The sequence below is a fragment of the Aphanomyces astaci genome (genome assembly GCF_000520075.1).
Source record: "Aphanomyces astaci strain APO3 unplaced genomic scaffold supercont1.13, whole genome shotgun sequence".
Lineage (NCBI taxonomy): Eukaryota > Oomycota > Saprolegniomycetes > Saprolegniales > Verrucalvaceae > Aphanomyces > Aphanomyces astaci.
In genome coordinates this window covers 524831-544898 of record NW_009798276.1, presented here as the reverse complement: position 1 = coordinate 544898, position 20068 = coordinate 524831, and the positions used below count along the sequence as shown (strand labels likewise).

General features: G+C 50.3%; 9 protein-coding genes across 22 annotated transcripts; 2 read left to right on the top strand and 7 right to left on the bottom strand.

Moving 5' to 3' along the window:
• Positions 1–31: 31 nt before the first annotated feature.
• Positions 32–2358, top strand: H257_06641. Of its 2 annotated transcripts, XM_009831948.1 has the most exons (10): positions 32–476; positions 535–625; positions 682–740; positions 816–911; positions 958–1052; positions 1099–1285; positions 1345–1407; positions 1488–1665; positions 1723–1792; positions 1845–2358. In XM_009831948.1, the coding sequence occupies exons 1-10, from the start codon at positions 48–50 to the stop codon at positions 2176–2178; spliced, it is 1602 nt and encodes a 533-aa protein (XP_009830250.1). In that variant the 5' UTR covers positions 32–47; the 3' UTR covers positions 2179–2358. The 2 variants fall into 2 exon arrangements, with proteins under 2 accessions (XP_009830250.1, XP_009830249.1); XM_009831947.1 differs by having other exon boundaries at positions 1488–1792.
• Positions 2158–2537, bottom strand: H257_06640 (hypothetical protein). The gene is made up of 2 exons (XM_009831946.1): positions 2341–2537; positions 2158–2294 (listed from the first exon to the last, which is right to left on the bottom strand). The coding sequence occupies exons 1-2, from the start codon at positions 2517–2519 to the stop codon at positions 2243–2245; spliced, it is 231 nt and encodes a 76-aa protein (XP_009830248.1). The 5' UTR covers positions 2520–2537; the 3' UTR covers positions 2158–2242.
• Positions 2538–2652: 115 nt separating this feature from the next.
• Positions 2653–3587, top strand: H257_06639 (hypothetical protein). Its single transcript, XM_009831945.1, has 5 exons — positions 2653–2829; positions 2891–2928; positions 2979–3095; positions 3156–3227; positions 3295–3587. The coding sequence occupies exons 1-5, from the start codon at positions 2686–2688 to the stop codon at positions 3440–3442; spliced, it is 519 nt and encodes a 172-aa protein (XP_009830247.1). The 5' UTR covers positions 2653–2685; the 3' UTR covers positions 3443–3587.
• On the bottom strand, positions 3263–5544 carry H257_06638 (the record flags this gene model as incomplete). 2 transcript variants are annotated; one of them, XM_009831943.1, is made up of 12 exons in its annotated part: positions 3263–3544; positions 3615–3723; positions 3869–3889; positions 3948–4093; positions 4141–4323; positions 4383–4565; positions 4628–4788; positions 4839–4965; positions 5025–5070; positions 5129–5206; positions 5260–5407; positions 5458–5544. In XM_009831943.1, 12 exons carry the CDS (start codon positions 5542–5544, stop codon positions 3448–3450), a joined length of 1386 nt encoding a protein of 461 aa, XP_009830245.1. In that variant the 3' UTR covers positions 3263–3447. The 2 variants fall into 2 exon arrangements, with proteins under 2 accessions (XP_009830245.1, XP_009830246.1); XM_009831944.1 differs by lacking the exons at positions 3263–3544; positions 3615–3723 and having other exon boundaries at positions 3833–3889.
• A 669-nt stretch (positions 5545–6213) lies between these two features.
• Positions 6214–8407, bottom strand: H257_06637. 2 transcript variants are annotated; one of them, XM_009831941.1, is made up of 12 exons: positions 8283–8407; positions 8074–8221; positions 7941–8018; positions 7841–7886; positions 7637–7763; positions 7420–7580; positions 7164–7355; positions 6920–7102; positions 6703–6848; positions 6627–6647; positions 6465–6573; positions 6214–6420 (listed from the first exon to the last, which is right to left on the bottom strand). In XM_009831941.1, exons 1-12 carry the CDS (start codon positions 8367–8369, stop codon positions 6318–6320), a joined length of 1401 nt encoding a protein of 466 aa, XP_009830243.1. In that variant the 5' UTR covers positions 8370–8407; the 3' UTR covers positions 6214–6317. The 2 variants fall into 2 exon arrangements, with proteins under 2 accessions (XP_009830243.1, XP_009830244.1); XM_009831942.1 differs by having other exon boundaries at positions 6465–6647.
• Positions 8408–8548: 141 nt separating this feature from the next.
• On the bottom strand, positions 8549–10879 carry H257_06636 (hypothetical protein). The gene is made up of 12 exons (XM_009831940.1): positions 10785–10879; positions 10589–10736; positions 10456–10533; positions 10364–10409; positions 10180–10306; positions 9971–10131; positions 9738–9899; positions 9481–9663; positions 9177–9322; positions 9085–9105; positions 8923–9031; positions 8549–8855 (listed from the first exon to the last, which is right to left on the bottom strand). Exons 1-12 carry the CDS (start codon positions 10866–10868, stop codon positions 8729–8731), a joined length of 1392 nt encoding a protein of 463 aa, XP_009830242.1. The 5' UTR covers positions 10869–10879; the 3' UTR covers positions 8549–8728.
• Positions 10880–11366: 487 nt separating this feature from the next.
• Positions 11367–13383, bottom strand: H257_06635 (hypothetical protein; the record flags this gene model as incomplete). The annotated part of the gene is made up of 11 exons (XM_009831939.1): positions 11367–11493; positions 11559–11667; positions 11798–11943; positions 11997–12179; positions 12233–12409; positions 12468–12628; positions 12675–12801; positions 12861–12906; positions 12964–13041; positions 13090–13237; positions 13297–13383. The coding sequence occupies 11 exons, from the start codon at positions 13381–13383 to the stop codon at positions 11367–11369; spliced, it is 1389 nt and encodes a 462-aa protein (XP_009830241.1).
• Positions 13384–15084: 1701 nt separating this feature from the next.
• On the bottom strand, positions 15085–17366 carry H257_06634 (hypothetical protein). 4 transcript variants are annotated; one of them, XM_009831935.1, is made up of 12 exons: positions 17262–17366; positions 17055–17202; positions 16923–17000; positions 16815–16860; positions 16633–16759; positions 16422–16582; positions 16187–16369; positions 15920–16102; positions 15718–15863; positions 15633–15653; positions 15464–15572; positions 15085–15404 (listed from the first exon to the last, which is right to left on the bottom strand). In XM_009831935.1, exons 1-12 carry the CDS (start codon positions 17346–17348, stop codon positions 15275–15277), a joined length of 1419 nt encoding a protein of 472 aa, XP_009830237.1. In that variant the 5' UTR covers positions 17349–17366; the 3' UTR covers positions 15085–15274. The 4 variants fall into 4 exon arrangements, with proteins under 4 accessions (XP_009830237.1, XP_009830239.1, XP_009830238.1 ...); XM_009831937.1 differs by having other exon boundaries at positions 16923–17202; XM_009831936.1 differs by having other exon boundaries at positions 15464–15653.
• Positions 17367–17756: 390 nt separating this feature from the next.
• On the bottom strand, positions 17757–20027 carry H257_06633 (hypothetical protein). 8 transcript variants are annotated; one of them, XM_009831927.1, is made up of 12 exons: positions 19874–20027; positions 19685–19832; positions 19549–19626; positions 19450–19495; positions 19266–19392; positions 19052–19212; positions 18780–18986; positions 18532–18714; positions 18330–18475; positions 18239–18259; positions 18044–18152; positions 17757–17958 (listed from the first exon to the last, which is right to left on the bottom strand). In XM_009831927.1, exons 1-12 carry the CDS (start codon positions 19958–19960, stop codon positions 17853–17855), a joined length of 1419 nt encoding a protein of 472 aa, XP_009830229.1. In that variant the 5' UTR covers positions 19961–20027; the 3' UTR covers positions 17757–17852. The 8 variants fall into 8 exon arrangements, with proteins under 8 accessions (XP_009830229.1, XP_009830232.1, XP_009830230.1 ...); XM_009831930.1 differs by having other exon boundaries at positions 18044–18259; XM_009831928.1 differs by having other exon boundaries at positions 17757–18152.
• Between the last annotated feature and the right edge of the window lie 41 nt (positions 20028–20068).

The window sequence follows — 20068 nt, the reverse complement described above, 5'->3', positions numbered from 1 at the left end:
CCAAATTGGATCTTCGCCAAACCGCCGGTTACGAGTTTTTCGCGACGATGACGGCCGAGGCGGTCGACATTGCCACCGTGCCATGCTTTGTCGGTATCGAGGAGACGCACGTGACGTTCATATCTCAGAGTCGCCTCACTTCGTCAGATGTCCTCGCCATCACCATCACTACCATGAAGCGCATGTTGCCACAAACGCTGCTTCCACGGTCAATGTCCAATGGCCAAATGAAACTATCCCTCCCAGCCGCGCCAGTGACGTTGTCGATTCCTCGCAAACGCATGAACAAGATTCTACATGCCGAGCGAGACGCGTTCATGAAGAAGCTGTACGCGGAGCGGTCTACACGAACGATGTTGGAATGTTGGGCTGCCATCAGAATCCAAGCGCTCTTTCGCGGGTACCGCGTGCGACCACATGCCAAGACGATCTACGACAACCGCCGCGCCAACTTGCCCGCTGTCATTCGAAAAGAGGTATGGCCATACCATTGTGCACCTTCATAATCACCCTAAGCATCATGCGACTACGTAGCTCCACGAGATGCACCAAAACCTGCCGAGTCACGTCGTGGAGACCAAAATCACCGATCCATGGCGACAAGATATCGGTGTCCGTGCCCACGGTATACATATCAATTATCCTGGCCCAATTTCAGCGATGGATTTTTCCTCATTCCAGGGAAACGTGAAGCCAAACACCGCCGAGACAGACTACATCATGCTGCGACCGTCATCCAGGTCAGAGGGCAGTCAGCCACCTCTCTCCACAACTAAATCATCGAACGTTATTTCATCATTGCTATTCTCGTGTAGGCCTGCGTCAAGCGCTTCCTGGCTCGTGTTGCGTTTATTCACCTCACATCTCGACACATTGACGAATTGGTGCTGTGGTCAGTCATCGTCGTCCAGGTGAGTATATCTGCTCCAGAACATCAAAAGACATGACCACATGCAGGCGGCATATCGGGGCTATAGCGTTCGCAAACGAGTGGCTGCTATGCTTACGCAGTTGCGTGAGGTGTCGGCGATTAAGATCCAGTCGCTCGTGCGGTATGCTTGTCCACAACAACCAACGACCACTAACAAGTCGAGTTAGCGGTGTCCTGGGCCGAGAGCGGGTGGCTCTGCTGCATCTAGAGCGATTTGCCGCCCAAGGCGAGGAACCTCGACGCGACTATTCAGGCGCCACCGCGGCCACGACCATCCAACGGCTTGTGAGGGGGCGCAAAGGTCGCAAGTCCGTCGACCGACTTCGCCAGGGTCGATGGATGGTCAAGTTGCAGGTCCATAATATGTTTCAAAGGTTTCAACGAACATGAGCAGCAAATGACGACACATGTAGCGAATCGCGGGAGGGCATCTGGACGACCGAAAGTCGCTGATCCATCAACACAGCCTTGTGCTGGTACTACATAGGATCACTCCGTTGGTTGTTTTCCTCCAACAGGGCGGTTCACATTGTGGTGTTCGGATGTTCGGACGTAGGTTGACTCGGGGGTGATGACGATCGAGCCGCGCCCGTCGCTGAGACCGCCGCTGAACATCAACACGACGCATCTACACCAAGACGTGGCTGCGACAAAGTTGCAGGCGTTTACAAGGGGATCGCAAACCCGGCAGCGACGGAGGAGCGGGAGGGTCATGGGACCTCCCAAACTTCCACGTGCGTCATCTAAAACAAACCTCCTCGGAGAGATGAGGAAGAATGTGTATTCGGTAGAGGACACCGCCGTGGCGGCAGCGATGTTGGAGGACGTGCATGCAGCAGAATTCCGACACCGGGCTCAGCGGTACATGTCCATCTGCTTGGAACGCGGAGCATTATGTATGTGTTGATGATAGGCAAAGCATGGCGTCGTTGCTACCCAAAGCTGAGGTGCTGGTGCAGGGAACGGTGGGCCAAGGGCGACCTAAGACGTTGACCTCCACCCGACCGAACAAGACTGCGCCCATCTTGCCTCGCACGGAAGAAACAGAGTTCCACATGTATGCTCCCGTTGAAAAGTTGGTCAAGCGGTGCCCGTCCACCGCGGCCAAGGTCAAGTTGCCTGACGAAGTGGACGCAGCTCTGGAAGCAGCGACGAAGATTCAAGCTCTGGTTCGGGGATCTATGGCTCGATCAAACACAAAGGACAGCAAAAAGTTGTCCCGTGGGGTAGTCGTGGGTCGGCACTGAGATGAGCAGAGCGAGGACATGATAGTTTTGTGCTGTACAAGCCTCTATTTAAACAGACACAAGACTAGTCGACCAGTCGCTGGGACTTGACGTTTTCTCGTGCTGCCCGCATGAGTCTACAAAGATTCACCATGAGTACGTCAGACATTGTTAATCACGTACTTGGTTCGTTGGGACTTGGCTCGCTCGGCCTGCGATATCCGCCCGCGGGGGATCATGAACTCAATCAATGCCACGTAGAACACGGTCAACGCCACGACCACGCCGATGATGGCCCAGATGCCGCCCAAGTGGTCAATGGTCTCCCAGAACGTGACGTCAGGTGACGTGTTGTCAGCCATGTCGAAATTGTTACTCCGATTCGAATTTACTAGTAATAAAAACCCAAAATTTTTATGTATTTTTTCCAAAATGAAAACAACCTTACGACACACAAGTTGGATCGATCACTGATTGGTTTAAATTAGACCACATCTTGTGCCGGTTCGCAAAAGCCACGACCTCATCATGCTTCATGCACATGCTGTTTGGCTCTTGACGACTCTGGCATACGTCCTTCAATGCTCGCGGTACGCATTGGCATGTCCGTCTGAATGTTTTTGCTTTGGCTCCACTCGCGTGACCGTGCACTGTGAGTTTCGCAATCTGTCGGTACGACAACATCATGGCCGTCGTCGTCCTCCTCCCGTGACAGCAGTCGATCTTGTCGTAGTCTGTGCCGCAATACATTCCTTATCGAACCACTCACTTGTACGTTCCTTCACGTTCACACGTGCATGAGTTCACAGCGTGTCCTCTAGGTTCTTAAACGGCAACAACTTTCAGCTCGTGACCGCCGATATGTTTCGTGGATACACCAAGAACGACCGAGGCGAATGGAACGACGGGCCCGTGCCGCTCTTCCAGCTGCGCGAAATGTACATCGCAAGACCCTTCCTCGACATTATTCTCTGACATTACTACTGCGACACCTGTAGCAAGCTCGACTTGAATCCGATGCCCGTGGTGTCTGAATTTGCATTTCAAAACTCCCCGTCCCTTCAACTCATGTACATAATATGCTTGCATGCGACCAAGTATCTAGCTCTAAGGAGGTTCATTGTATTATTTTGATAGATATTTGCCGTTTTACGTGCAAATCCAGCATCAAGGGCTGTCGGAAATGCGACTAGACAAGGCATCGTTTGACGGGTTTACGCGAGTTCCAGTACATCCCCTGGAAGACCCAACCTACGTGGCATTCTCTCGGTACCCCCCCCAATAGTTAGTCTAGTGCCTGGCTTGGCGGAAGCGCAAGTAGTACAGCATATACGACACGGCGGAGACAACGATGGCCGCAAGTAGGAGCACCAGTCGACCGTGGAATCTACCGCAAGCCTCAGTATATATATATATACTGTATATCGTGATTGGGAAGGCGTGGCTTAGGTACGTACGTGAGCGTAGGAAAGTAGAAAAAGCTAAAGCTCGTCGCGCCAGCATGGTACACCCGGAAAAGGGAAAACGCGTTCACCGTGTCGTGGGGGAATTCTTGGCCCAGAACCACTATGCAATATATAATCATACTTTGGGTAACATATATCCTTCGAAGTACCATATTTCAACAAATATATATATATTTGTTGAAATATGGTTAATTATGCAGTATATATAAGTCGGCATGCACGACATCATGCGATAGAACACATACCGTTAACAAGGGCCAACGACGCTACAAACGAGAACAATCAAGTTAGTCGTCGTGGGCGGAAGAAAACAGTGTCACATACAAGCGTCGCCGATGCTGAGGATGACGCCAACCGTCAGGACGAGGGACCACTGGTCGTCGCACTTGGTCACGGTGGCTACGTAGCACACGATGTACGCCGCCAGGAGCGCCGCAAAACTCACGAGTTGCCCGGGCAGGGGGCCAAATCTGTCGTGAAATCATCAACCCAAGTGATTTCCATGAGCAAGTTGTACTTGTCCGCCAACTTGCCAAACACAAACGACGACGAGACAGAGACGAGCCCGACGACGGCAAACACAGTGCCGATGGCGGCGCTACCCAGCGATTCGCGCACGACATTCGACGTGAACTCGCCAGAGAGGAAGCCTTGCTGGAGGCCATTGAGAAGCATTATGGGAGTCAACGCGAGCATGCGTCTGTGGATATACTGGGACTTTGAACAAGGCAAGATGGACGAATGAAAGGGTAGATGCACCTGTCCATGGCTAACGCGGCGAGGGATCGCATGGTGGCGACGGCAGAGTCGGGCTCGAGGAGCTTGGTGTATTCCGTGGGAAGGGGGGCGGCGGCTTGGAGAGGCAGGTCTGGGATGAGGCACAGCAGCGCCGTGCCCGCGACCGACGTGGCCGTGTAGATCCAGAACAAACTGACTGTCGACCTAGCAAACGTAATAAGATCAGGCCATGAGTAATTGCATGTACCAAGGCAAGTCAGTAGTACCATTGCAGAGCATTGAGGACAAGTGCCGAAATGGTGTTTCCAGCGAGGGTGGCCAATTTAAAAAACGAGAGAAAGATGCCGTTGAAGAGACCGACGGACGCGATGGCGGGGACTCGTTTGAATTGCGAATACAGCACGCTCAAGCGAGTCAAGTAGCTGGCCTAGACACAAACGCATGGTGACAATCTATCGTCACGGTGACGATACGTACCTGGGAGATCCAGAGGAAGGAGGCGGCGACACCCCCGAGCACGGCTGTGGGAAGCATGATACCCCATTGCAACACCACGTTGGTTGGATTCAACGCCACGACCAAATTGGCCAACGCAAATACGGCGCTAGAGGCTTGTTAACCAACTGATACTCGAATGCTGGCTTCAAACGAGTCTGTACGTACTACATGGTCGAGCTGCCCACCATGCTCTTCTTTTCGCCAAAATAATCTGCCATTTGAAAACATGAGAGACATACATGTATGGACAGCATGCCATGTCGTCTTACGTGGAAGAAATGGACCTGCCATGGCGCTGGTCATAAACGTCAAGTACATGGTGCCCATGACGACTCCGCCCAGCGGTGCTACAAAGGCCACACATGTCAACCTAGCCATTCACTGAGGCATGATGCGTCACATTTGCATTCGCGGAACGGTGCCGTGCACGCAACGTCGCAAGCAAACTGCTGCTTCTCCTGGCACATGGAACCGTACTGGCACGTGCCGGTGGTTGGTCCTTCGTCGCAGCCGGAACAATGGCTCGGAATGATCGACGTCTCGAGGACCTTCCAACGCTCGTTCACACGGTATACACGATGTAGACAAAGTGAGATACCTCTGTGGCGCTGTACGCCGTGAAGATGAGAAGAAAGCTCAGGGAGAGAATAAACCCCGACCGGAGGCACGTCGGCGCGTCGAGCATGGGGCCAATTGACTATGGCAACTTCCACGGAAGTGATCAAATCAAATGGCGACTGCTGATTGGTCCGATTTTGATCTTCAACAGGCCAGTCAAAGTTCAAACTGTGGTTCAAAGTCGACTCGGCCAGTGTGCAGACACACACGTAATATCTGGAGGATGCCTGGACACGAGTCGAAGCACGGCGGGTTGTGTGTTGATGTGCACAATACGTCGATGAGGTACTTCAATGAGGATGTTAGCAGCAGTACCTCGGGTTGCGTCGTTTGGCCACGTCACACATACTGTACCGATATATGTATTGATAAGGGACGGGGCCACGTCCCTTGTCAGTGGTTCTACCGGTAGGTAGACTATTTCATTGCGACATACTGTACTACATAGTATTTGTACTGCGCAGTACGTGTAGCGTGACTGTAGTTCATTTACCATCATAACGTTACCACTTTCATGTAACGTTATGACATATTGATATTGATATTACGCTGTAAACTTAAAATCACTCAGCGGGCACTTAATGGCCTCGGCCGCGTACTAGCTGCATTGGCAGCTAGCGGACTTAACTATTATGACAAGAACTTGAGGATTCCAAACCATCTACTTCAAACTACCGTTCAGCTAGCGATGCATGCCAGGTCCGACCTTCCTTCGAACCAAAGTGGGTTCTAGTTGCGATGGAGATATCGTCTTCAAAAATGAGCCTGCACTTGTATACTATAGTAGCAATTTCGGATGATGGGCAGTCACATCCATCTTGTTCCTATTAGCCGACCGTATTAACGAACGCCCGCAATTTGACGGTGGCGGATCGAGTACACCGCGAACGACGCAGTGGCCAAGACAACGTTGAGCATGAGCACCCACAGTCGGCCTTCGAGACTGCACACATGAGCTCCATCATATGTACGTGTCATCTTGCATACCTCAAGTACTTAAAGAAGAAAAAGCTGGCGCTTGTGGCCCCAGAATTGTACACTCGGAACAGAGAGAACGCGTTGACAGCATTGGACGGAAACTCTTGGCCGAGAATCACTAGGTGCCTCAAACGCATCAGGGGGCTGCCACGTCATCAAGGTCGTTCGTACCGTTGGCAAGGGTGGTGCACGCTGTGCCAGCAAAATGGTTAGAAAGATATATGGACCCACGACGAACTTTACTTACAGGCGCCACCGACACTGAGTAACACGGCAATGCCGAGCACAAGGGTCCACTGGCCGTCGCATTTCACCACGTCGCTCCACATGCACAATGCATATGCGACAAAGAGGGACCCAAAGCCCACCATTTGGGCAAAAAAGAGACCAATTCTATAAGTGTTATAACATATATATATGTTATAATACTTCGAGCAGTCAGTATAACATGACCGATGACGTACTTGTCGGCCAACTTGCCAAACCAAAACGAGCACACGACGTTGACGACCCCGAAGGTGGCCATGACGTATCCGATGGACGCACTACCGAGCGACTGCCGGATGAAGTGGACTGTGAACTCCCCCGACACAAACCCGAGCTGGAGCCCGCTCAAGAGCCACACGGGGATCAGGACTACCATGCGCCTAGAAATATACATACATATGTACGTCCCTCGTCATAGTTCACACTTCACGCGTAGCCGACCTGTCTTTAGCAATGTCCCACAGTGCCCGCAACGTCGTGGCTGCGGACGACGACTCGATGGGAAGTTCTGCTGCTTTGAGCAGGGCCGTGCTTTCGTCGCCGGCGGGGTGCACAAGGTCAGGCAAGGTCGCCATGAGTACACTCCCCGCCACTGAGATCCCAGTGTACACGGCAAAGAGACTGGCGGTGGACCTATGTCCATGAAGGAGTCTTTGTAAGACACCAACCATCGCTTTGGGAAGGGTTGAGGATGTACCATCCCAGAAACCCTAACACGAACGACGACAGCAAGTTGCCCGTGATGCGACTCATCTTGTAAAATGCGTAGAACGACCCGTTGAACGTTCCCATGGAGCTCACAGCAGGGACGTTCATGTACTGTGCGTAGATGACACTCAGCCGTGTCAAGTAGCTCGCCTAACGTTGGATTTATTGCCCCAAGTTGTTTTGTGTGGAAAGAAGTGCCGACGAACCTGCGCAATCCAAAGCACGGACGCGAACACTCCTAGTAGCAACGCCGCGGGGATCATCACCCACCAATGCAGCGACGTCTTGGTCGGATACAGCGCCACAATCAAGTTCGCAAACGCAAACAAGATGCTACCACGCATCGATGAGTAACCATCAGGAAGTTACCCCATTTATATGGAGCAACTATGTATAACGAGCTCATTTACAAGGAGAACGACCCGCCAACCATGCTGTTCTTTTCCCCAAAGTAGTCTAATGGACACAGCGTCAAGGTTGACATAGTTACGTGATTGACATGCAACGTACTTGTGATCAGTGGTGTCATGAACGCACTGAGCATGAGACAGAGGTACGTAACACCCAAAATGGTGCTTCCAAGCGAGGCTAACGTACGAACGTTAGAGAGGTTTGGGAGAACCCAAGGGGCAGCTGTACATACACTCGCACTCTTCAAATGGCGCCACACACGTTTGGTCGCACGAAAACTGCAATTTGTCTTGGCACACAGGGCCGGCTTGGCAGATGCCATCCATCGTTCCTTCCATGCATCCATGGCATTTGCCTGGAATGATGGAAGTCTCCAACACCTACCGGTAGTCGCCCCATGGATCACGAGTCTTGCCTTGATTGTAGGGTACTAGTACGTACCTCTATCGCCATATACGACGTAAACAAGAGCAGGAACGAGATCGACAAGAGCAGCGACGTCTGAAGGCATTCCTTGGCATCTTTCATCGCTCGCGACCAGCAACGTTATGTGCTCCAAACAAAGTAGCTAGCTGGTCAAAGATGATGGTATCCAATTTTAATTGCGCAAACTTGGATAGAATGACTCGTCTCCTACATTTTGCAAGTGTAAATTCATTGGAAGTATTTTACCCAAATCAAAATCTGACACACCAATCGCAAACAGTCGCTGTAGCATGGCTAGGGTGTGCTCAGCGCACCTTGGCATGTTAATGACCGATACTAGTAGGATTACAGTACATTGTAATCCTCCCCGAAAGTAACTACTAGTACTAGTACTAACTTACGACCCCTCGGTGATCCAAGATACGGCAGTTCACGCCGCCCTGCTTGTCATGCTACCATAGTTAACTTTCCAGCACGTCGTGAAGGGCCCCTGCCCTAGCAACACGGCGGAACCGCACCGTGTAAACGAAATACGCAATGGTCGCCACCACCGTCGAGCCGATGAGCACGACGACGCGTGTGTGGAAACTAGGCCAAGTACATACATCATCCTCTAATGTTGTCGTATACTAGTAGTACGTAGATAGACCCTTACCTCAAGTACTTGAGCAGGAAAAACGAAGCGCTCACAGTTCCCGACTGGTAAATGGTGAATATGGAGAACGCATTCACTGCGTCCGATGGGAACTCTTGGCCCAGCACAACTACAGAAATCAATCATTCAAACGTGGACGAGACGTAAGTAGTGCTACGCGACCTTTGGCCAGGGTAGTCGAGCCTACATGCAAAACAAACCACCGCCCATGAAATCACATACACTATCTCATGAGTAACCAAATCCACACGTACTTGCATCGCCCACACTGAGCAACACGGCAATGCCCACAACCAACGCCCACTGGTCGTCGCATTTGGACACGGTCGTGACGATGCTAAGCACGTAGGCAACAACCAACGCACTGTATCCCACCGCATGCCCCGTCACAGGGTCAACTCTACGTTTTCATCGGGTCATAAGGACAGCTTCAGCTGCGTTTTCTGGGGATTTAGATAGCGAGGGGGGGGTCTTAGACGAAGGGCAATGGATATTTGGGGCGGGGGGCGGGGGGCTCGACGAAGAGGCATCGACTGCAAGTGAATGTGTACAGTGTACCTGTCTGCGACTTTTCCAAACGTGTACGAGCCCACAACGTTGACGACCCCAAACACTGCCATGACGTATCCGATGGAGGAACTGCCGAGGGACGGCCGGATAAAATTGGACGTGAACTCGGAGGTGGCGTAGCCTTGTTGCAGCCCGTTCAAGATAAACACGGGCGCGAGGGCGAGCATCCTCCTACGCACAAGGGCGTGCATACATGTCCACATCAACGCTACAATGCGTTGACTAGTAGAAAAACGGCGACGGACTTGTCCAGGGCCATGGCTTTGAGGGCTTTGAACGAGACTCGGGTTGGTGGATGAAGAGGCATGTCACGAGATGGCGCAGCTCCCACGGTGGGCAAGAAGCACAGCAACGCCGTGCCACAGAGCCCAATGCACGTGAACACCATAAACAACGTGGTAGTGGACCTACAGCCCAACCCTGAGAATGCCATTTTACGACATGGTTGATGTGGTAAAGTTGTATCGTGTAGGCATACCAAGCAAGGTAGTCCAACACGACGGACGAAATGAGGTTGCCCGTCACGCGACTGGATTTGTAAATGGCAAAGAAGAGGCCGTTGAACTTGCCCATGGAACTCACAGCAGGTTCGTGCTTGATCGTCGCGTAAACGACGCTCACCTGCGTCAAGTAGCTGGACTAGAGAAATTGTGGCGGCGTGAATTGTAGAGCACAACAGGCTGTTACCTGCGCAATCCACATCACTGACGCTGACGCCCCCAGTAGCAGCGCAACGGGGAGCATGACCCACCAGTGCAACGAAACATTGGACGGAGAAGACGCGACCGCCAAATTTGCAAAGGCAAACAATCCGCTATACATTGGTCGAGATTGAGAAGCCAAACGGAAGCGCAATGTCGTAGAACCGTACTAAGCAATGGAGCCACCGACCATACTCTTTTTCGGGCCGAAATAGTCTACCGGTAGCTGTCATAAGAGATTTCGGATGTCATGCCAACGAACTTGGAAGAAGCGGGCCCAAAAAAGCACTCAACATGAAGGTCAAGTAGATCACGCCGAGAATGGTACTGCCAAGGGATGCTACGTCATGTCGTCAGTGGAGAATGACCTCGTAACCACCAGAACATTGCTGTACATGTGCATTCTTTAAATGGAAGCTCGCAAGCGTCGTCGCAAGAATACTTGACTTTGTCTTGGCAAACATCACCCGACTGGCATATGCCGGTCGGACTTCCATGGACGCATCCGATGCATTCGCCTCGGATGATGGACGTCTCCAGATTCTACACAAGAACATATGATACACGATGAAAGATGGCACTTTCTCGTACTTCGATGCCATTGTATGATGTGAAGATTAACAGGAACGACACGGACAGAAGCACGGCGGCGCGAGTGCACTCTTGCTCGTCCATTTAGGTTTTGGTGACGAGGCTGTTTTTCACATGCTTAAAATCGAAAAATATTAAAAATTCGACTGTGATATGCCCAAATTTAAGGTTTTGTCGAATTTTGTAACAGATGGTAGTCAAAAAAGTCACTGTCAATTCGAGAATTAACGTAAACTTCACTCGTAACGTTAGAATCCTACCAACACATCATGAAGACCCGATCGCGGCAACATGTACCGTTTGCGAAAACTTGATCAAAGCAAAATGACAAAGTCCTAGTCCAGTTAACTGTAGTACAATATTTGTAGGTGAGGGCACCGAAACAACGTGCACACATTCGTCGGACCAAACAAAACTGCCAAGCGCTGAATTCAACGGCATACTATGGATGAGTGTTCGCATTTCGCGTTAGGCTAGAATTCTCTACGTCGTTTGAATGATAATGTGTTTGTAAAGCTTGTGTCGCGGTGAGGCACATCCAACGCAGTACCATCAGTCTTGTTGATTTGCCTTGACGTGCCCTTACGTCTGATTGTCAAAGGCGAGATACACCTCGCTCGAAACTCGGCGAAATTTGCGGTAGTAAACTACAAACGTGAAAGCAGCAGTGACCACCATGCCCATCAACAGCGCCACTCGTGCGTTGAAACTGAATCACCACCAGTTATTAGAGTGAGAAGTTCAAAAGGTTCCAATTGACAGAAGAAATCCTACCTCATGTACTTGAAGAAGAAAAACGAGGCAGCAGTGGCGCCAGATTGATAGGCCTTGACAAGCGAAAACGCATTGACGGCATCGGACGAAAACTCTTGGCCCACAACCACTACAGAATTGTCAGCCAAAGTAGTAGGGCTGTGGGAAGGTACACCGTTTGTTAATGTGGTTGCTGCTACGGTAGAAACACACAACTCGAGTGTCAGGATGGGTCTGAGCGGTCAAAAACAAGAGCGTACTCGAGTCACCCACGCCCAGCAACACAGCAATCGACAGCACAAGGAACCATTGGTTGTCGCATTTGGCAACTTCGAAGGTGAAACACATGAAATACGCGACCATCAGCGACGCATATCCGATGGAAATGCCCAGGTGGGGGCCAAACCTGATGTCATCGATATAGTAATTTTGATTTATACAAATAGTATGGTCACGCACCTGTCGGTGAGCTTTCCAAACCCATACGACCCCAGCACGTTCACAGTGCCAAACACCGTCATGATGTAGCCGATGGATGCACTGCCCAGCGACTCGCGGATAAAGTTGGACGTGAACTCACCCATTGTAAACCCCCGCATGACCCCCCCAAAGAGAAACATGGGAAGCAAAATCAGCACTCGACTAGGTAGCACAATCATTGATCACATACGCCCGTTTAGGAAAGGAACGTGTACCTGTCCTTGGAGATTGTCCATAGCATAGCAACGGAGAACACTGGTACTGGGCCATTCGGTTGTCCCCTTTCGGCTAATGTCGACACTTGCTGTCGCGAAAGCTCAGGGAGCCGCAAGAACATGGCCGTTCCAAGCAGCCCCAGCGCAGTGTAAATAAGAAAGAGACTTGTTTTGTGCCTATCACATAAAACAGCAAAAAGTGTAAGCGCGACTGGTCTTGTTTAGAAGGACTAACCATTGAAACAAGTCCAACACAAGCGACGAGATCAAGTTGCCAGTGATCCCGCTCGCGTTGTGAATGGCAAAGAAAATGCCATTGAAGTACCCCATCGAGCTAATCACCGGCTCGGCTTTGAACGTCGCGTAAATGACACTGAGCTCCGTGAGGTAGCTGGCCTACAATGGCGCATCAGCAATCTCAAAGGGGTAGCTCGTCGCTTACTTGAGCAATCCATAGCACTGAAGCAGAAAGCCCGAGCAAGACTCCCGCGGTCAACATGATGCCAGGGTGTGAGCCTTGGCTGTTTGGGGTCCATGCGACGACTAGGTTCGCCAACGCAAACAGTGCACTACAAGAAGTTCTGGTCAAGAGAAGACAAGATTACGAAAGCTCTGTCGAATCACGTACAACGTGAACGATGCCCCAAACAAACTACGCTTCATGCCAAGGTAATCTACAGGAGCAATGGGGTTAGGCTAGACGTAGAGCAAGTCACAGATGCAGCACATACTCGGAACGACGGGACCAAAGAACGCACTGAGCGTGAATGCTAGGTACACGACACCCAAAATCGTGTTTCCCAACGTGGCTACCGACACAAGTTTAGGCGAAAAGTGGTGGGAAAGGTGTCACGAACAGTGGCATTCGGTGAATGGGCTTTCACATGCATCGTCACACGCAAACTTGACTTTGGCTTGGCACACGTTTCCAGCTTGGCATATCCCCGTCAAGGTTCCTTCCGTACAGCCATGGCATTCTCCAGGAATAATGGACGTTTGCAAGCTCTATGGAACATGATGGGGTGAGTTCTGGGATTGTGTCGCTACATAGACTACCGACGGACCTCAATGCCGTTGTACGATGTAAACATGAGCAGGAAGGCTACGGACAGTGTCACGGCCGCACGAGTGCACTCGTTTGGGCTTTGCATGACACAAGTTGTTAGTGAAATGGAAAATGAAGGGATGCAACCACAGCGTCATACTAAGGTTAGTACGATGAATGCAAATATGCCTTGGTGGGTGGTCGATAACATGTGAAATCCATTTCAAAACCCATAGTTTCGCAATCCTTTCTCTCGCATTGGTGTTTTAACTTTGAACTTGAAGCCTCGGGTCAAAGGGATTACACCGCAAGCTAAAGCTGCTTTGGTTGTGAGGTTAGGTTTGATCACAGTCTGACAAGAATCCAACCTCGGTACAGCAACCGAACCTGAGGCCCTGGATATATGCACGTGTCAAGCTTTACCATGTAGGAGTGAATTCTCTCGGGGCACCGCTCAAATACTCTAGTGTACCTCACCAGGCGGTCCAGTGCATTTCCATTTACGATACGTTGATTTCGTCATGCATGACGCTTTGTCTTCAAGATTGTCGTTCCAATCAACGTGGGGACGCACGCACCCATGGCAACTTCAACCAAAGGTTCAATTCGAATGTTGTAAGCCCTGGCGTATTTCAAGAAAAAGCTGTGACAGATCCAACTCAAAACTGGTGCATTTTGAACAGTGAATAATCTCGGGTTGAAGGTCCTATGGACACGTTGGCACGTTGATCGGGACGACAATTTTGATGACAAAGCGTCATGCATGGCCTGTTCGAGAGTATATCGTGATTGGAATGTACTGAACCGCCTAGTGATGATACTGAAGCATCTGCCTCCAGCAGTGGAAATGCACGCCAACTGGGTGCACTGTTAAGCTAGCTTGAGACGTGTACTAGTTAATAAATATTGTACTGTACTTCGAAGTGTCTTACTGTACGCCAAGGTTTGCATTCTATGATATCCCTTCGGGTTTGTCCGACTGTGATCAAACCTAACCTCACAACCTCTGACACGCTGATTGCGCGCTTGCGCTACGTGCTTCATTTCTCGGCTGTCACATTCTATTGACCTCGCACCAATGCCTTGACAACCAACGTACGAACTGATAGTATGCCGACATCCTTGAATATCACGAAGACGATGAATTCAGGTGAAATTTTCTGCTTCAGACGGAGGCCTACATGTACATTGATGTTAAGTGGAAATCAATCGACTCCTCTTTTTGATTCGCCAAAATAATCTTAGAAGTAATTCAGCCAATCAAAAAGTATTTCCGAAAGTCCCCATGGCCTGGGTCACAGCCAATCCCATTAGACGGGAGTTGTTGCTGTGTTTACAGTGTTAAATGTACAGAAGGATTGAGCCAATCAGATTGTAGGAAACCACCAGCAACGTCGAATTAGTGTGTGACCTTAACTAGTGTGATACAAACCACCACACAGGACCTCTGTTTACATACAACATTCAATATATGAACGAACAGCTGCAATCGATGTAGATTTGCACTCGCGGTGCAAGTGCGTTCGCGATTGCTCTCGATGGGAGTGCGCTGTGGCGTACCTAACTGCCTTGAACGGCATCGGCACGTCAGAACCTTTCTATATCTACACGTTACGTTATTACAGAGGTTTCGATCGGTTCTGAAACCGATCGATTGAACCAATCGAGCATAGGCATGCATGCATGCATTCGAGTAGAACGCCCAATAATAACATGACTCCGACGTATTGGAGATTCGGTATGAATTTCCGGACCCTGTTCAATCGAGCGAATCGAGCACCAATCTCTCCCATTGGTCATTCCGAATTTACTTGTCGCTGATTGGCTACAATATATTTTCGAGTTTCTACTGAAAGGGCGAAGTGGATATTGACCAATCAAATGTCTCGGTTCTATTTGTGCTCGATTGTGAACGAACCATGCAAAATTGGGAAATTTGAAGAAAATCGACAATATATTATCGATATACGAGGCAGCATTGTTGTCTTGGGGTGTCCTTACGTCGTCGTACTGTCCAACGAAACGTATACCTCGTTCGACACTCGACGAAATTTGCGGTAGTACACAACAAACGTCAAGGCAGCAGTGCCCACCATGCCCATCAATACCGCCACTCGTGCGTTGAAACTGCATCGCCACCAAATATTAGTGTGACAAGCTCAAACGGTTTCCAATACTTTCTGTACCTTATGTACTTGAAGAAGAAAAACGAGGCCGCTGTGGCGGCAGATTGGTAGGCCTTGACAAGCGAAAACGCATTCACAGCGTTGGACGAGAACTCTTGGCCCACAACCACTACAGAATCGTCAGTCATGAAAAATCATTGGGGTTCATTTGTGGTTGGGGGGGGTATACCGTTGGTCAATGTCGTGGTGGCTACAAATACAACCATGAGTATTGATTGGGTTGATGATTCTGTAGATAGTAGACGAGAACGTACTTGAGTCGCCCACAGCCAGCATCACCGCAATCGACACGACGAGAAACCACTGGCTATCGCACTTTACCACGACGAACGTATAGGTCATGATGTACGCGACAATCAGCGACACATAGCCGATGGAAAGACCCACGAGCGGGCCAAATCTATTATAGCATTCGGGTTGGTCTAGTATGTACTAAAATAGTATATGGGCACGCACCTGTCGGTGAGCTTTCCAAACCCGTACGACCCCATCACGTTCACAGCGCCATACACCGTCATGATGTAGCCGATGGACGCGCTGCCCAGTGACTGGCGCACAATGTTGGACGTGAATTCACCCATGGCAAACCCTCGCATGACCCCCCCAAAGAAAAACATGGGCAGCAAAATCAGCATGCGACTACCAGAAGCACAACCATTAAATTTTACGTCGTCGGGGGGGGGGGAATCTAATAACAAGGGGGGGAGTATGTATGCATTGTACCTGTCCTTGGCGAGTGTCCAAAGCATGGAAACCGAAAACACTGGTTGCGGTGCAGCGCAATTCACGCTTTCAGTGTCGACTGGGACGGATGTTTTCGAGCGCGACAGCGTCGGGAGGAGCAGGAACAAGGACGTTCCCAACAAACCCAGCGTCGTGTAAATGATAAACAGACTCGTTTTGGGCCTGTCTCGGTCAGATGAGTCGATCGAGTTGGCATGGGCGGTACAACACGTACCACATCAACACATCCAACACCAGCGACGAGATCAAGTTGCCAGAGATGCCGCTCATGTTGAAAATGGCAAAGAAGATGCCATTGAAGTACCCCATCGAGCTAATCACGGGCTCGGCTTTGAACGTCGCGTAAATCACACTGAGCTCCGTGATGTAGCTCGCCTGGAAACGTCCCATGAGGACACAACAAACTCAAACAAATGGCCGCTTACTTGAGCGATCCACACCACCGACGCCGAAATCCCGAGGAGCACGGCCGCAGAAATCATGATGCCAGCATGCAAGTCTTGACTGTTTGGAGTCCACGCAACGACTAGATTTGCCAACGCAAACAGCGCACTATAGATATATACCATGCGTTCGTGACAACAGAAACATGGACAGTGGCGATTACTAGAAGAAGGACGCGCCAAACAAACTCCACTTCATGCCGAGGTAATCTACAAGGGCAATGTGGTCAGGCTAGATAGACGCAGAGCAAAGTCATATGTGCAGCACATACTCGGAACGACAGGGCCAAAGAACGCACTGATTGTAAAGGCAAGGTACACGACCCCCAAAATCGTGTTTCCCAACGTGGCTAACAAGGACGCACATTAGGTGAAAAGTCGTGGAGAGCAGTATCATCACGAACAGTGGCATTCAGTGAATGGGCTTTCACATGCATCGTCACACGAAAACTTGACTTTGGCTTGGCACACGTTTCCAGCTTGGCATATCCCCGTCAACGTTCCTTCCGTGCAGCCATGACATTCTCCAGGAATGATGGACGTTTGCAAGCTCTACGAAACCATGATCGGGTGAGTTCTTGGGTTGTTGCCGATAAACTACCGCCACACACCTCAATGCCGCCAAACGATGTAAACACGAGCAGGAACGCTAGCGACAATATCACAGCCGCGCGGGTGCATTCTTTTGGTCCGTGCATGATGATGATGCGTCGAAACGGTAAATGCGATGGGCACCATCGAGTGATTGTCGTAGATATGGATATACTCACCACGTCCAGCTGTACGTGTCGTGAAGGTGAGATATTTTAAACGAATCATAATGCACCCTATTATAATTTTAACCAATCCCATGCCTCCCTCGTTTTATGTGTAACTTTGATGACATTTCTGTCGGTCATAAATACGATATCTCATGTTGGTCAGTGATGTGATACGAAACAAGGATGCGGCATGATGATGTAGTCCATCCAGTGTCTGTGCAAACGAATGGCCTTGGTACAAGATAGATCCGACCCACTTGGTCTGTGGTGGCGTTGCTAATAATTACTACACCTGCTACTAGTACTACACACCATTCCCATCGAGTGTAACTACCACACACCGGGTGCACGACTATGTAGAGCAAATATCAAGAGTTTAGACTTGTTGATCAAGGCGGATTTCGTTCTCGTCGCTGCCATTTGCTTCGTGGTGTCTACAAGTTACATTCCGTTGCGACAGACTCGCCGAAACTTGTTGGAGTAAACCATAAACGACACTGAGGCCAGCACAGTCATGCCAATCAAAATGGCTACTCGGGCGTAGAACCTACAGTACCACGAGTCGTCGTGAACAACATGAGCAGCACCACCACCACCACCATATAACCGTCAATCTTCAATCGTCGCCCTACGTCATGTATGGGAAGAAAAAGTACGACGCCGCGGCCGACCCCGATTGATAGACTTTGAAGATTGAAAACACAGACACGGCATCGGATGGGAATTCTTGGCCCAGCACGACTACAACAGACAGTAACCACACACAAGTGAGTTTTCCACGTCATGGATTGGAGAAGCCAAGATAGCGTCGAAGGACGAGGTTGCACCGCTTGTAAGCGTCGTTGAAGCTACAAGTGACACAACGTATATATAAGTCCAGATATCAGTAGGCTTGATGTGCAAAGTCGTAGTACATACATGCATCGCCAAGACTGAGCAATACAGCAATCACGACGACTAGTGGCCACTGCTGGTCACATTTCTCGACTGGAATCCAATAGCACAACGAAAACGCGACCAACATGGCGCCAAAGCCCACCAATTGGCCCCCCAGGGGTCCATATCTACATATGGTTGAGTGTCGTGAAGAAGCGACGATGTAGTTAGTACATATTCATACTTGTCTGCGAGTTTTCCAAACCCGTACGACGACACGACGTTGCACCCGCCATACAAGGCCATGACATACCCAATGGATGCGCCACCCACCGATTCGCGAATGAAGTTGGATGTAAACTCGCCCGTGGCAAAGCCTTGCTGCAGCCCGTTCAGGACGAATACGGGCGCCAGCACCACCATGCGACTACGCGGTAGTCCGTCGATGATCAAACTCTGTCACATGTCATCGAATGAACGCAGTGGTTATACTTGTCAGTGGCCATCGTCCACAGCCCTTGAAACGTAAACCCTCGGCGAGATGGCTCGTTCCCTTGGGCCACCGATGGCGTCTGCACCAACTTAGCCAGTTCGGTGTCGTTCGTGACAGATACTTTGGTCGTAGAGGGCAGCATGAGCATCAACGCGGCGCCGGACAACCCGATCACGGTGTACATTACAAAGAGACTTTCGGCTGGCCTACAGACACAACATGAAGGCATGATGCAGTATATATGCCTCGTAAGGAGCAGGTACAGTAATACCAGACGAAGTAGCCCAACACGAGCGACGAAATCAAGTTGCCCGAGATGGCACTCATGCGGAAAATGCTGTAAAACACACCGTTGAACAACCCCATGGAGCTCACGACCGGCTCGTGCTTGAATTCTGCGTACAGGACGCTCAGTTGTGTCAAATACGTGGCCTAATCATAACGTTAAAGTGACGTTTGAGAAATGAACAAATGTGGATGCTAACCTGGGCTATCCACAGCACAGAGGCCGCCACGCCCTCCAAAAAGGCCGCTGGAAGCATGACGATCCAATGGAGAGTTTGGTTTGTCGGGTTCAATACCACAACCAAGTTGGCAAAGGCAAACAGTGCACTGTCGAGGAACATATATCAGTGTGTGCTCTATGATGATTCAAGGACAACAGCTTACTAGACAAAAGCACTGCCAAACATGCTCTTCTTCATGCCAAAGTGATCTACATAAGCTCAGGAGTGTAGACGATCAAGGATGGACTGGATGTGGACGTACTGGGGATAAGGGGGCCCATGAAGGCACTTAGAGTAAAGGTAAGGTAAATCACGCCAAGGATCGTGCTCCCAAGCGAGGCTAAGACGTTATGCACATGACCTTCTCGGTTTGTCAAATGTAGAAAGAGCAAACGCACAGGAGCATTCGTGGAACGGAGCTGCACACGCTTCGTCGCATGCAAATTGGACCTTGTCTTGGCACACATGGCCCGACTGGCAAATGCCGGTGGGAGAACCGGAAAGACATCCCTGGCACTCACCGCGGATGATGGACGTTTCGAGGTTCTATAATGTCGTGAGATGAATCCACATCACCATGGGAGCACCTCAATGGCGTTGTACGACGTAAAGATGAGAAGAAAGGCTACGGACACGAGGACCGCCCCTCGGATGCACTCTTTGGCGCCTTGCATCTCGCCAGCAAGCTTGAAGTAAATGTGCTGCCAACTCACCCACGATCTTTGTGTGGTAAGCTCCGTTACTACGTGTTTTTTCGTAAAATATTTCGAAATCTACGTGAA